Source organism: Lepus europaeus, chromosome 18 (assembly GCF_033115175.1).
Source record: "Lepus europaeus isolate LE1 chromosome 18, mLepTim1.pri, whole genome shotgun sequence".
Taxonomy (NCBI): Eukaryota; Metazoa; Chordata; class Mammalia; order Lagomorpha; family Leporidae; genus Lepus; species Lepus europaeus.
In genome coordinates this window covers 52,643,553-52,659,052 of record NC_084844.1, presented here as the reverse complement: position 1 = coordinate 52,659,052, position 15,500 = coordinate 52,643,553, and the positions used below count along the sequence as shown (strand labels likewise).

The 15,500-nt window shown below is 55.8% G+C and overlaps 1 protein-coding gene across 1 annotated transcript; it reads left to right on the top strand.

The window, feature by feature from the left end:
• Positions 1-381: 381 nt before the first annotated feature.
• Positions 382-15,120, top strand: CCDC42 (coiled-coil domain containing 42). Its single transcript, XM_062216863.1, has 7 exons — positions 382-928; positions 1,172-1,277; positions 1,517-1,621; positions 2,631-2,828; positions 10,004-10,225; positions 10,331-10,489; positions 14,883-15,120. Exons 1-7 carry the CDS (start codon positions 846-848, stop codon positions 14,958-14,960), a joined length of 951 nt encoding a protein of 316 aa, XP_062072847.1. The 5' UTR covers positions 382-845; the 3' UTR covers positions 14,961-15,120.
• Positions 15,121-15,500: the final 380 nt, after the last annotated feature.

Genomic DNA, 15,500 nt, shown 5'->3' with positions numbered 1-15,500 from the left:
AGCAGGGGGCGCCAGACGACCGGCAACGCGGTAAGGGTGGCTCGCAGGACTTGGGACACCGCCGGGGCAGGAGACAATCCCCGCCTCGACCCACCCCGCCCCGGCTCCCGCCCCCAGACAGAAGCGGGCAGGCGCTGGCGCCCGCCTCTCACCAAGCCTCAGACTCCGCGGCTGGAGCGCAGGGCCCGGGAGGGCGGCCCCGCTCAGCGGCTTACACGCAGGACGTTTCATGACTGTTCTTCCTAGTATACTTTTCCGCCAACCTCGGACACTGGCGCTGGCCCCCAGGCTGCTCCTCGGCCCCCGGGAAGCCCGGCCCCCAGCTTTTTGCGCCCTGGGCCTCCTTGGCCTAGCACTCTGGCCTCTCCCCGCCTGCCCCAGCCCTGCCTCAGGTCCACCCCCAACTTCACCCCCGCACACCTCTGCACCAGGAGTTGCAGGGTGGAGGCGGGCGGCTGTCCCAGCAGCCCCGCGCCTCTCCCAAAGCCCCCTTCTTGGGGTCCAGCTTCTTCCCAGAGTTCCCGAGGACTGGCAGCAGAGGGCAAGAGCGTAGCAAGCGTGGGAGTCAACGGGGCAGGGGTCAGAGGGCAAAGCCTGCGTTCCAGGTGTGGCCCACTTGCTGCTAGGTAACCAGATCACCCACGGCTGCCCCAGCGCATCAACCCCAGAGCCTCCACCCTCTGCTTCCAGCCCCTCGGGCTTCTCAGACACCTGCCCTTCCCCGGGACTCTGAAGGCAGAAGAGTAGAAGCCAGAGCCCAGCTACCACCCCCGAGCCCCTGTGGTCTGCTGCCTAGGGTTTCACTGTGAAGTGTCAGCGGCCAAGGCCCCGAGGTCACTGCCACCATGAGTCTGGGCATCATGGAAGAGGAAGACCTGGCCGAGTACTTCCGGCTGCAGTATGGGGAGCGGCTGCTGCAGCTGCTGCAGTGAGTGCCCCCCAGCCCCCACCCCAGGCCCCACTTCCCAGCCTGGCCCCTCTCCCTCAACCCAGTGCTCCCCAAATGCCAGCACTGCCTCTCTCCCCCTCAACACCCTTCCTCATACTTGCTGGTGGGGTAGGGGAGGGGTGGTGGCCCCTTTTCCCTGCCCCAGGCACTCCCTGCCCCAGCCTGTCCCCCTCCCCGGGGGTCTCAGAACCCACAGGTCAGTCTTGCCTGCGTCTTGGGCAGGAAGTTCCCCAACATCGAGGAACAGTCGGATTCCCCGTCCATCCGGCTGCTGGAGAAGAAAAAGGAGGCCAAGATCGTCCATCAGGCTATGGAGCAGAAGAAGGAGGCAGGGCCTGGGGGAGGGCCGGCGGGGTGCAGGCAGGGCGGGGAGAGCCGGAGGGACAGCCCTGCCCAGGGTGGGGGCTCTGGGCTCTCTTCTTGGGGTGGGGGAAGGGGTCCCAGCGTCCTCAGATCCTGTGCTCTGAAGCCAGTGTGGGGCGGGCAGGGAGAGGTTTCCCTGCAGAGCCCCGCCTAGGGCCTTGGGTATTGGGGGCCCCCTCACCTCTCTGCTCTGCCATCCCAAAGACATTTCAGCGCAGGATGGAGACCCTGAACATGCGCTGGGAGGAGCTGGGCATCAAGGAGGCGCAGCTGAAGGCCTACATCCAGAAGTTTGAGCAGTTCATCCAGGTGCGGAGGGGGCGCGCCCCACATGGGGCCCCCTGCCTCCCCCTCCACCCAGCTGCCGGCTCCTCGCCCTGGGCGAAAATTGTCCTCTGTGCCCAGCATGCTTAACACTGCTCCCATGATCCTTAACATCCCCCACCTAGCTCTCTGTCCCTAGTGTCCTATTTATCTGTCTGGGTCAGGCTCGGGCCCTCTAGGTGGCAGCCTCTCATCTCGCTGCCAATGTCCGGGGCATCCAGTTTGTCCAGGGAAGGAATGAATGCATGCAGGCATGAATGAATGAATGAGCCATGGGCAGGGCTAAGCTATTGGAGCTACAAGGATGAACGAGGTAGGGTTCTAGCCCTGTCGTTCACCCCACCCTTCTGTCTTTGTCCTTGCACTAAGTGAAGAACAGGCCAGGGCCAGCGGAAGGACCAGGCAGCAGAGTGCATTCCCAGGGGACCCCTTTCGGTCAGGCATGGTGGGAGCAGTTTAATCATTTCCGAATCCCCATCAGGAGCCCCAAGGGGCCTGGCCCTCAGCACTGTGTCCTGCTCTGTGCCTAAGCCCCCTGGGTGATGGACTGGGCACTTGAAACTTTGCCAGATGGGTGCCTGCACCCACCGCTGGGCTTCCTCAGCGTTGCCCAGAGCTGAGCTCTCTCCAGACACCAGGCCCCGCACAGCCCAGCTCGTCCCCAGCCCTCGCTTCTCGTAGGTTCTACTCTCTGGAGTCCAGAGCCCACATTCCAGAGAGAATCATTTTCAGTTTGCTCCCACCAAGGCCACCTCTGACTTTGGTCCAAACCTTCATTCCAGTTGCCTCCTGCCGTGCACAGAAACCCCCTCAGAATAACCCCAGAGGTCCTCGTCCCCATGGGAGACGATCGCTGCCCATGCTGGGGGAGTGGTCTGGGCTCAGCCGGCACAGGGGGGCTGAGGGCACCTCCAGCTCCAGGCAGGCCCAGGCTGTGAGACCAGCGCACACGGTCCAGGCAGCGGGACCAGCATTGCCTTCTCCACCCTCCCAGGAGAATGACCAGAAACGTATCCGTGCCCTGAAGAAAGCCAACAAGGAGCGGGACCTCAAGCGGCAGCGCGTGCGGGAGCTGGCCAAGGCCAAGCAGGAGATCATGGCCCTGCGGGCAGAGCACCAGAGGCTGAGCACCAAGCTGCAGGACTACGCCATCTTCAACAAGTACCTAGAGAAGGTGGTGGAAAACTCGGAGGTGAGCGCGCAGCGGGCTCTGCGGGCTGCAGGGGCCTGGCCGTGGGTCTTTGGGTTCCTGTGGGAGTGACATCTGCGCCAATGTCTCCTGGGAGTTGTGTGTTTACATCTACATGTGTGTCCACAGCTGGCTGGGGGCGCACACACGTGCTGGGGTGGGGGTGTGCCGTGTGGGCAGCAGCATAAGCCTCCATCTCCATCCTCCCTGCTTCCCCCCACCCCATCCTCCCCAGCATCTTTTGCTTATTTGAGAGTAAACTTTGGAGAGAAACTAGAAAAAAACAAAACAGACCAGGCAGCCTACTGCCCAGCTGGAGTGCTCGGCACGTGCTGGGCTGCGAGCCGGGCTCGGGCGTGGGTGCGCTTCGTGTAGTCCTCGCGTCAGCCCCCAGACAGGAGCATCCTGGGTGTCCCCTTTACAGAGGAGCAAAATGCCTGCTCAGGCCCTCAGGGCTCAGAAGCTCTGAACCACTCCTCGGTGGGCCCTACAGGGCGGTGTCAGTAGCTCCTCCCACAGCGCCTGCCACGGGTGCTCAGGGCCCAGCGCAGCCCCGGTCCCACCCATGCCGCCTGCCAACGCTCCCTGGGAAGCTCCCCTGGCCCTTTGTCTCCCAGGCTTCTCCTCTCCCCCGTGCTCCTGTACACATTGCTGGGTCTTTGTCCCATGGATGCTCCCCCACACACACCCCGCGTCCTGCCTCCCTCCCCTGGGGCCAGCTGCAGACAGGGTGCACATGGGAGGCCTGATGTGGTCCCCACCCCCCATCCTGCAAGGGGCATGTCCTGGGGGACAGAGGGTGACAAGGAGTGCACAGCTATTTAAAGTCCTTGCAATTTCCACTAGGAAACACTATAACCTAATTTACTTGTGCCGAGTTCCAGGTCTGTCTCGCTCGCTCCGCCTACTGTAGCTCACTTGATGATTGGGGTTTCTATTAACGGGGCCGGGGAAGAGGGCCATCCTAAAGGTGCCCTGTGAGCTGTGGCTCGGGTTCCAGCGGGGAGAGCCGGTCTCTCAGACCCGAGGGAAGCAGTCCGCATTGCAGACCAGGCTGCAGCCACCCAGCTGCTCAGTGCCACTCGCGGGCCAGCCCTGCCCCGGTGTGTCCCGGGCTGGGGAATGGCACGGCCACCCACCCTCAAGCCCGCCAGCTGGGGGCCTGCGTCTGGGCCCCTCCCTCGCTCAGCTCGCAGCGATCAATCAGCAGATGGGTGGATTCTGCCTCCTAAGTATGTTTGGAATCCGCCCCGGCCCCTCGCGGCCAGACCACCAGGGCATCTCAGAGCCATTCCTGGCCGCTCTGTTCCGCATTCCACAGCCACTGATGCTGCGGGCTCGCTTTGCTGGCTCTTTCTCTCACTCTTTCTTCTTTGATTTTGTTTGACAAATGTAAGCATCCTGGGAAGCTGAGAAAACACGAAGCAGCACCCCTCCCCCACCGGCACTCACCGCACAGTTTTGTCAGATGTTAGTATTTGCCCTGTTTGCCCCCAATTCTCTTAATTTTTTTTAAAATAAAACACTAATAGTCGTAGAAACCCTGTTTGTGTCTTTCCAAATCTCATTCCTGCCCCCTCTGTCTTCAGCGGTAACCAGCATCCTGGTTTTTTAATTTCTCACTTTCAAGCTCGTTTTATTTGTTGTTGTTATTTTGTTGTTGTTTTTTAAAGATTTATTTATTTATTTATTTGAAAGTTAGAGTTACACAGAGAGAGGAGAGGGGGGGGGGGTCTTCCATCCAATGGTTCACTCCCCAAATGGCCACAACGGCCAGAGCTGTGCTGATTGAAGCCAGGAGCCAGGAGCCTCCTCCAGGTCTCCCTTGTGGGTGCAGGGGCCCAAGGACTTGGGCCATCTTCTGCTTTCCCAGGCCATAGCAAAGCTGGATCAGAAGTGGAGCAGCCGGGTCTCAAACCGGTGCCAACATGGGATGCCAGCGCTTCAGGCCAGGGCGTTAACCCATTGTGCCACAGCACCAGCCCATGTTGTTGTTATTTTGTAATATGATATCTTTGTACTAGGAATAGCATTATACATGTTTCTGCTAGTTGTATTTTCCGATCAGTGATACTTTTTTTTAAAAAAAAGATTTATTTTATTTATTTGAAATGTAGAGTGGCAGAGAGAGAGGAAGACCACAGAGAGAGAGAGAGTACTTGATCTGCTGGTTTACTCCCCAAATGGCTGTAGTGGCCAAGACTAGGCCAGACAGAAGCCAGAAGCCTGGAATTCCATCCAGGTCTCCCACATGGGTGACAGGGACCTAAATACTTGGGCCACCATCTGCTGCTTTCCCAGATGCATTAGCAGGGAGCTGGATTGGAAGTGGAGCAGCTAGGACTTGAACCAGTGTTCCAGTATGGGATGCCAGGGCCAGGGTCCCAGTTGGTGGCTTTAATGGGTGGCCAAAACACTGGCCCCTAATCAATGATACTTTAAAAAAAATTTTAAAAATTTTAATTGGCATATCAAAATTGTGCATATTGGGGTACAGCATGACTTTTTTATTAACTTATTTTCATTTTATATTAAAGACAGACAGCTCCCATCTGCTGGTTCCCTCCCACATATACCTGCAACAGCTGGGCCAGGCCAATCTGAAACCAGGAGCCTGGAACTCAGTCGGTATCTCCCATGTGGGTGCCAGGGACCCAAATACTTGAGCCATCACCTGCTGCCTCCCAGGAACTGGGATCAGATGTAGAGGAGCTGGCCCTGCTAACGGCCTGGAAAAAGCAACAGAAGATGGCCCAAATGCTCAGGCCCCTGCACCCATGTGGGAGACCCAGAAGAAGCTCCTGGCTCCTGGCCCTGGCTTCAGGATTTAAAAAAAAAAAATTTTTTTTTTTTTATTTGAAAGGCAGGCTCACTGGTTCACTCCCTAGATGGCCACAACAGCCACAGCGGAGCTGATCTGAAGCCAGGAGCCAGGAGCTTCTTCTGGGTCTCCCATGCGGGCACAGGGGCCTAAGAACTTGGGCTATCTTCCACTGCTTTCCCAGGCCATAGCAGAGAGCTGGATTGGAAGAGGAGAAGCCGGGACTCGAACTGGCACCCATATGGGATGCTGGGGTTGCAGGCAGGGGCTTTCACCCACGATGCCACAGTGACTTATAAAGAGGCCTTCAGCTGTGCCACGTCACGGGGGACAACCATGCACATCTGTCTTTGTGGTCTCTCTTCCTTATAAAGCCACAAGCACTCCATCCTGGGAGATCCGCCCTGATGACGTAACCTAATGTAATCACCTGAAAGGCCCCACCTGTAAACAGCTGGCTCACCAAGGTTCCACCTTCTTCATACCATCACCGTGAGACGCTGGGGGTTAAGCAGCTGCCTGAGTTTAGTTTATTCTAGCCACAGCATTTCCCCTCCGAACCCCAAGAAACTCATGTCACGTATAATCTTTGCAGCCCAGCAGTTCCAAAGTCTTGGCTCGGCATTAGTTCAGAAGTCTGACAAGACACACTCCTCACAGTCGTGAGCCTGTAAAACAAAAAACAAGCTCTCAACTTCCAAGACAAAAGGTGGGGCAAGGCACAGGGCAAACGCACTCATTCGGAAAGGGAGGACTAGAGGAGCGGTGAGAGGTCTGGTCCGAGTCTGAGACAGCAGGGCAGACCATAAACCTCAACACCCCCTGCCTGGCAGCCCTGCACACGGGTGGGCACTCGAGGCAGCCCCACCCCTGCCGCTTTCCTGGGCTCAGCCCACACTTCACTTCTCACAAGTTGGAGTCTCCTGTCTGCAGCTTTCCCAGGCTGGCGTTGCACACGGGCAGCTAGAAAATTCTGGGGCTCCATTAGGCCTTGCCCTTCTGGGAACTCTCCACAGTGACTACCGCGCCCCGCTCCCCCCCCCCCCCCATGATAAATCTCTTCCCCAGGCTTCTAGATTTTCCAAGATGTCCTTTGAAGGTGGGGGGTGGGGGGGTCTGAACACCTATGCAGCTCTTGCATTCTGTGTGTGTGTGCGGAATTCGTATTGTGTAGACGCCACCTAGGTTTCTGGGTCCTGCCCCGGGATGTAGCAGGTCAAACCACAGCTGGAGCAGCCAAGGGGTGTTGTGCTGGAGTTGGGGAGCGGAGTCCCTCGGACGCTCTGGGCAGTGAGCCCTAGGACAGTGCCCACGGCCATTCTGCCTTTCTGAACTCTGCCCGCGCTGGGAAGGGCGGCCCGGAAGACCTCTGAAATGGGTCCGGCGTCTCCCTCCCCTCGTCTGGATGAGCCCCTCTGTTCACGCTCATCTGCTCACACAGGCTTCCTAGCCACGTCCTTGGCTTTCTCTCCTGAAAATCCTTTCATCCTCTACCACCACGGGGCCAGACTCGGAATTGTCCATACTCTCCCACCTTGCTTCCTTTTTAGTTGTAAATTCTATTTTTAAATTATCCAGTTGCTCTCTGGTTTCAGAATAAGCAGTTAAAATGAGCCAGGGAGTGCTGCGCTGCTTTGAAATCTCCTCCATCAGATAAACTAGTTCATCGCTCCTCACATGGGCCTTCCACCACGTCTTAGTCATGCGCACAATGAAGCTAGGTTCTTTCTTTCTTTCTTTCTTTCTTTCTTTCTTTCTTTCTTTCTTTCTTTCTTTTTTATTTGAAAGGCAGACTTACAGAGAGAGAGAGAGAGAGAGAGAGAGAGAGAGAGAGAGAGAGAGAGGAAGAGGTACAGAGAGAAAGAGAGGTTTTCCATCTGCTGGTTCATTCCCCCAATGGCTGCAATGGCCGGAGCTGGGCCAGGCTGAAGCCAGGAGCCAAGAGCTTTCTCTGGGTCTCCCACATGGGTGCGGGGGCCCAAATACTTGGGGCATCTTCCACAGCTTTTCTCAGGCACATTAGCAGGGAGCAAGATCAGAAGTGGAGCAGATGGGACTTGAACCGATGTCTATATGGGATGCCAGCACCGCAGGCGGCGGCTTTATCTGCTACGTTACAACACCCGCCCGGCTGCTTTTTTTGTTGTTGTTGTGTTGTTGTTGTTGTTGTTTTTAACTGTTAGTATTTTCCAATCAAGGTCCAAACACATTTCTCCACGTTGCATTTGGTGAATGTCTCTTAAGTATCAAGGATGTGCTGCTGAGCAAAACACCAAGATGCAAAGGAAGACAGACAGTAAGATTCCGCAGGTATATTTGAAGGCAGCTCAAATGAATCATGGGACAGAAGTCAGAATACTGCCGTCCTCCGTGGTGGGCACCGGGTACCGGCCGAGGGAGCAGATGTGTCCTCCCACCCCTTCCGCCCTGATTGCCATCCAAAGAAAGACTTCATAAAAGGAAGTTTTCCCTTCATCGGCTACGTGCTAAACACATTGATTATTTGCAGTTTTCAGAATAGCGAACTGGCTCTCCACAAGTGTCCTGTAATGTCTTTAGCGTCATCATGGATCTATAACGCATTTGATACGCTTAAATCCTATGTGCTAATTCTTGCTGATTGTTCCAACTGTCTCATCATGGGAACGAGGGCAGCTTCTTCAGGTCCGTACCTGAGCCCTTTTGACCTCAGCTCCAAGGTCTAGCAACTTGTTCCGAGGATATAGCCGTTCATTGTAGCTACTGTAGGCTGCTGCATTGGGTGTCAAGTGAACTTCTGGAAATGCAGGTGCGAAGGTGCATCCCTGCTCCTTAATAATCCTGCAGTGGTGTTTCAGGAAAACCCGGGACCTGAGAACTAGCCACCAAAGGTAGGAGGGGCCGAAAGACTGAAGAAAGAACCCAGGAGGATTCTGGGTGAGGGGCTATGGGCAGCAGCAAGGCGAGAGGATCCCTTACACCTGAAGCAGGGGAGACAGTGTTCATGGGATAAACTAGGCAACAGGCGGCCTGTAGTCAACCAGAACACACCTGGACTTTCTCAAGAAATTATTAACATTTTAAAAGACACACTCCAGGCATCAGAAGCGAGTAGCAGATCCCCCTAATGACTTTGTTTGTGTCCTAAGGGTTGGGATGACTGCCAGGGCCACATGGAGGGCAAGAGGGCAGGGGTGGCCAGGATGGCCGCAGTCACACCAGATCCTCCCTAGGGGATCAGGTTCACGACTCAGTCCTTCCCAGGCTGTACTGGTTTTTTCTTCCTTTTTGCTTCTTCTCCGGGCGGTTTTTTTCCCTCCTTATCTTGAATTCAGGCCATTTCATCTAAACTACCAGAAGCATCCCCCATGTGCCACGCACGTGCGCACACACACACACACAAACGTGTGTGCCATTCATCTTTACCCAACCCACCTTGCTCTACCTGTCCCACGGCCTCACTCTCCCCGCCTGCCGAGGCCTGGCTCATCTCAGCCATCCTTCCCCCCCCAGGAAACCCTCTCTGGCTGTTCTCACTTCCTCCAGCGCTGCAGTGGGTGCCCCTGCCTGGGACTCCCATCACTGGACACCGCATGAGACACAGGGAAGCAGTCAGGGAGTGGCCCCGGGGTGGCTGGAGCACACGCTTTGAGAAGCCCCCTGGGGAGAAGAGCTGGCTGCTCCCACTGCCTTCTAAAAAGAGGGTGGGTTGTGGGCTCCTGTTCTGCCCGAGTGGAGCAAGGTTCTAGACCTTCACCAACCTGGCTTCTCCCGCAGCGGATTCTGAGCAAACAACTTCGAGCATACCCCCACCACCCCCCCACCCCCACCCCCCACCCCGGGCACAGACAGGGCTGTTTTCACGCTGTGTTGTAACCAGCTGTCTGTCTGCTCTCTTCCACCCCACCCCGGGGAAGCTGTAGGCTGCTTTCTCATCTCCTGGATTTTGCACAGTTGCCAGCTTGTAAGTGGTTCTTGGTACTCTCTCTTTAAATGTCTGGGAAGACATTGGAGATGTCTTCCATCAGCCTGGGAAACCTCCGGCAAAATCTCGATGCCAGGGGCCACCTTTACCCTGTTTACTGTCCACATCCCTGTGGGTGGAGCTTGGCAGGTACCCTCCTGGAATCTCCCCAGATAATTCCAACATGGCCCTAAGCTTGAGAGCCCCTGGCCCACATTGTGTGTGTCGCCCCAACTCACAGACCACAGCCTGCCTGCACCCAGGAGAGCCAGGGGGAAGGAGCTTCACGGTGCCCTTGACCCGGCCTCGGGGTTGGGGGGTCCCCCCAGTGTCCTCGCTCCTGGGCATGAGTGGGATGAGGCCCTGGAAGGGCTGGCAAGGCAGTGACCCCTCGCCCCCACTCCCCGGCCGCAGTTTGAGGAGATCCACGAGGTGATCGCGCGCTACAAGACGCTGGTGAGCATGCACCATGACCTCTTGCAGTCGGCGCAGGAGGGCCAGGAGAACATCGAGCGCGCCAAGGCGCGGCTGGCGCGCTACATGGAGGAGAAGGACGACGAGATCCTGCAACACAACAACGACCTGGCGCGGCTGCAGATGCGCTTTGACCGCGCGCGCAGCGACGTCATTATCTGGGTGAGCAGGCCCGGCCCGGAGGCGGCAGAGCGGCTGGCTGCGGGTGGGCGGGCGGGCGGTGCCGCTGAGCGCCTCCGGTCTCGCTCACCTGTATGGCTTCCGCAGGAGTCTCGCTGGGCACACATCCAGAACACCGCCGCCAAGAAGACCCTCTTGCTTGGCACCATTAAGATGGCCACGCTGAACCTCTTCCAGATCGTGAGCAAGCAGCTGAAGGACACGGCCCACGTGTCCCTGGAGGACACGCACAAACAGCTGGACATGGTAGGGGGACGCGCAGGCGCCGGGCCACGCTATGCAAAAACTGCTTTGCATCCTCTTAAACTTACCTTTGCTTTCCATTTTTCCTGAGAACATTACGAAGTGCCCTCATATGTAATTTTTTTTTTTAAAGATTTATTTATTTGGAAGGCAGAGTGCCAGAGAGTGAGAAAGGGCTGGGCCAGGCCAAAGCCAGGAGCCAGGATCGCTGTGCAGGTCTCCCACGTGGGTGCATCAGCAGGAATCCAAGTGGGAAGTGGAGGAGCCAGGATTCCAGCCCCGACTCGGGTGCAGGATACCGGCATCCAGCGCAGTGCAGCAGCCTAACCTGCTGAGCCACAGGGCCCACTCCAGCACAGGGAACCTTGTAGCTCTGTGTCCTCCAGCGCCTACAACAAGGCTGGGCACAGGGCTGGCAAATGGATATGAAGCACAGATTAATAAAACTGACCCACTGAGAGGCATTTCCCCTAATTTTAGTGACACTCATGGAATGTAAAGAATGGGAAGGGAGACTCCTGGAACAAGTACTAGGGAACATTTAGGGTACTCGCAAGAAAGATCCCACCACAGGAAATGCCCTGGGTGGCCTGGTACTGCACATAGCGAATTCAGAGCAGATGGAATAAGCAGAGATGGGGTAATCCAGCAGACTAGCAAAGCAGGTGGGGACTGCTGGCTGAGGGGTGCACCTGTGACAGCAGTTCCTTCTAGCTGAGGGTGACTGTTACCATGTGGGTACAGTGGAGCAGCAGGCTGCGCAGCCAGGGCTGTCCACTTCAACATGGACTGCAAGCCAAGAATCCCACTTGTAAGTGCAGTGTTACCTCAGTTGGGGTGAGTTTTCTGCGGTACAAGAGGTTTTCCCAGGAGGGTGATTTGCATCTTTGGGCGGAGCTGGGGAGCTGAGATCCCCTTCAGCTTAGGGGACCCGGCCAAGCGCCCTGGGATGGCCCTCCACAGTTTGTTCTGGAAGAAGTGATTCTCAGGATCCCTTCACACTCTCACAATTTGCAGATGGAGGATCTCTCTGTGTGTCTCCCTCTCCCTCTCCGTAACTCTGCCTCCACAATAAATAAACCTTTTTAAAAATATAGAAAAACAAAGTTTATCCACACTCCAGAGAGCATTTCTTCCTATAGGTTAGGAACAGAAAACCTTTAAATATGTGTTTAATTCATTTTAAAATGAAGATAACAAACATGTTCATATAAGTGGCATTTTTTGTGTGTGTTAAAAAGTTTTGAAAACTGTTTTGTCCACATGGTGGACACTGTGGCATGTCCCTCTAGCGTCTTCATATTTCATTTTGCCTCAAGGTTATCTTAAAATGTGCCACTTCATTCCCATTGGCTATGAACCAGCTAGACCCAGTTGTCTGAAAAAATCGAAAGTTAAAAACCTGGGAAAGAAAAGTTTACGTTAAGCCGGCACTGTGCCACAGCGGTTAAGCCATTGTCTGCAGCACCGGCATCCCATATGGGCGCTGGTTCGAGTCCCGGCTGCTCCACTTCCAATCCAGCTCTCTGCTAATAGCCGGGAAAACAGCAGAAGGTGGCCCAAGTCCTTGGGCACCTGCACCCACGTGGCAGACCAGGAAGAAGCTCCTGGCTCCTGGCTTCAGATTGGCCCAGCTCTAGCTGTTGCGGCCATCTGGGGCATGAACTAGCAGATGGAAGAGCTCTCTCTCTGTAACTCTGCCCTTCAAATAAATAAATTAATTTTTAAAAAGGATATGTTAAAATCAGAGGTCAAGGGAAGGGAGGGAAAGGCAGACTGTGGGTTCCTGGACTCCAGGGGCCTTCCACAAGGCCAGCAGTGGGCTCTGAGCTTCCTGGTAGCCAGAATGAAAAGCGGCAGAGTGGGCTGTGGTCCGGGAAGGTGATAGAAGGTTTTCTCCCAGGGCGCCTGCATATTCAAGGTCCTGGATTCTGAGAAGTCCCGAGGCGGTTCAGAGACGCTCGGTGAGCAGTGTCTCCCCGAGGTGCCCCCAGCAGCGGCAGGCGTGCAAGGCTCCAGGACTAGGGCTCCCAGCACAGCTTAGGAGCGGCAACTCTGTAGCAGGAGGCCAGGACGATTTGAAATGAGGGCATTATGTCATGAAAGTCGCAGCATTTTCCCCCAGGGGCGGGGGAAGGCCAGGCTGTCTGTGACAGCGTTTTCCAAATCCTGGAATCCTGAGACATGAGTGAGTTTCCTGAGGGAGAACAAGAGGACGCCATGGACTAACGCGTGTAGCAAAGTCTCAGTTAAACAGTTAAATTTTTTTTTCTTTTTTTTGGAATGTAGGACTTGGGGTAGACTTGGCCTTGCTGTGGCTCTGGGCCCTGAGGCTCTCTGGGCAGATGGTGTTTCTAAAGCGCACTTGGCCATCGAACCTTCTGGGGATATGTGCCCACTCAGTGCAAGCACGTGGTGTGGGAAATGCGCTTGGGCTGAGTGGTCTGAGTTCACTGACTGTTGCTTTCCCCTGTGCAGTAATCGTTACTGTTACTGATTGCATTGCTGCCATTGCTGATGCAGCGGCTGCGACCAGCAGGACTGGTGAGGGCTCCGAGTTTCAGAACTCAAATCCTAGAGGCCAGGCAGGACCACATTTTATTTATTTGTTTATTTATCTTGACAGGCAGAGTTAGAGAGAAAGAGACAGAGACAGAGAGAAAGGTCTTCCTTTTCCATTGGTTCACCCCCCCAAATGGCCACTACAGCCTGTGCACCGCGCTGATCCGAAGCCAGGAGCCAGGTGCTTCCTCCTGGTCTCCCATGTGGGTGCAGGGCCCAAGCCTTCCTGGGCCACAGCTGAGAGCTGGACTGGGAGAGGAGCAACCAGGACAGAATCTGGCGCCCCAAACCGGGACTAGAGCCCGGGTGCTGGCGCCGCAGGCAGAGGATTAGCCTAGTGAGCTGTGGCGCCGGCCGCAGGCCTACCTTTTATCCCTCCCCAACTCTTTTTTTTTTTTTTTTTTTTTATTTGACAGGCAGAGTTAGACAGTGAGAGAGAGAGAGAGAGAGAAAGGTCTTCCTTCCGTTGGTTCACCCCCCAAATGGCTGCTAAGGCCGGCGCACTGCGCCGATCTGAAGCCAGGAGCCAGGTGCTTTCTCCTGGTCTCCCATGCGGGTGCAGCACCCAAGCACTTGGGCCATCTTCCACTGCCTTCCTGGGCCACAGCAGAGAGCTGGACTGGAAGAGGAGCAACCGGGACAGAACTGGCGCCCATATGGGATGTTGGCACCTCAGGCGGAGGATTAACCAAGTGAGCCACAGTGCCAGCCTCTCCCCCATTCTTATTACTGATTCATTTATTTGAAAGGCCTACTGACATGGAAAGAGAGAAGGTGAGAGAGAGAGAGAGAGAGAGATCTTTTGTTCACTGATTCTCTCCCCAAATGGCCTCAACACCCAGGGTTGGGCCAGGCTGAAATCGGGAGCCAGGAATTCCATCTGGGTCTCCCACATAGGTGCAGTGCCCCAAGGACTTGGGCCATCTTCTGCTATTTTTCCCAAGCCATTAGCAGGGAGCTGGTTTGGAAGTGGAGCAGCCGGGACTTGAACTGGCGCCCATGTGGGATGCCGGTGTCCCGGGTGGCGGCTTAACCTGCTGCGCTACAGCGTCGCCCCCAGTTGCATGCTTTTTTTTTTTTTTTTTTTTTGACAGGCAGAGTGGATAGTGAGAGAGAGAGACAGAGAGAAAGGTCTTCCTTTTTGCCGTTGGTTCACCCTCCAATGGCCGCTGCACTGTGCTGATCAGAAGCCAGGAGCCAGGTGCTTTTCCTGGTCTCCCATGCTAGTGCAGGGCCCAAGCACTTGGGCCGTCCTTCACTGCCTTCCCGGGCCATAGCAGAGAGCTGGCCTGAAGAGGGGCAACCGGGATAGAATCCGGCGCCCAGACCGGGACTAGAACCCGCTGTGCCAGTGCTGCAAGGCGGAGGATTAGCCTGTTAAGCCAAGGCGCCAGCCAGTTGCATGCTTTTTAAAACAGAAACGAGTGTGGTCTTGATGCCTCAAGATTATCCTGATGAGCAGCAGTTCTGGCTCTCAAGCGCAGGACCACCTCGAGAGCTGTGAGGTTGTGGGGGGCCGGCTGCCCCTACACGGCCTGGCCCTGCCTTGCTAAATGCTCTTCGTCCACTGAGTGTCTGGGCTCTTCTATGCCGTTTCCCCCTTCTGTTACACAGTCAGCCTGCACTGTGTGTGGTGCGGCTGCTTTCTGACCTGCTAAACCTGGTATTCAGTTTCACCTGGAAAAATTGTCCAGTGCGACAAAGTGGCCTCCCCCAGAGGTCTGCCACAGAAAGGCAATGAACTCCTTGCAAGTTACCTCCCGGGGGTGCTCTGTCGGGCATGGGGAGGCCTCTGGCTGGCCGGGGCCTGACTCGGGTCCCCTTGTCATCTTAGATCCAGCAGTTCATCCAAGACCTGTCGGACATCTGGTCAGAGGTGAAGAAGAAGGAACAGCAGCAAGTCCGAGTTTAAGGAAGCGCATGGTTCTGGAATGTTCTGAGACGGAGACTGGGAAGGAACAAGTTACTGGTGGGCATGCACTCGGGGCAGCCCCACGCTGCCCACTGAGGACCCCTGTGCCCTTCTGCTGGGGAACACCTGGTTGTGCCCCCACCCCCGGGCCCCAGGCCACGCCAGCCCTGAAGACATTAAATTTTTTTTAAAAAGATTTATCTTATTTATTTGAAAGACAAAGTTACAGAGACAGGTAGAGCCAGAGAGACTTTCCATCTACTGGTTTACTCCCCAAATGACCGCAACAGCCAGAGCTGAGTGGATCCAAAACCAGGAGCCAGGAGCTTCCTCTGGGTCTCCCACACAGGTGCAGGGATCCAAGGACTTGGGCCATCTTCTACTGCTTTCCCAGGCCACAGCAGAGAGCTGGATCAGCAGTGGAGCAGCCGGGACTCGAACTGGCGCCCAGGGTTTTAACCTCTTATGCCATAGCACTGGCCCTGAAAACATTAAATTTTATAAGGATTTTGTTCCTAAGTTCTATTTCTGGGGGAGAGT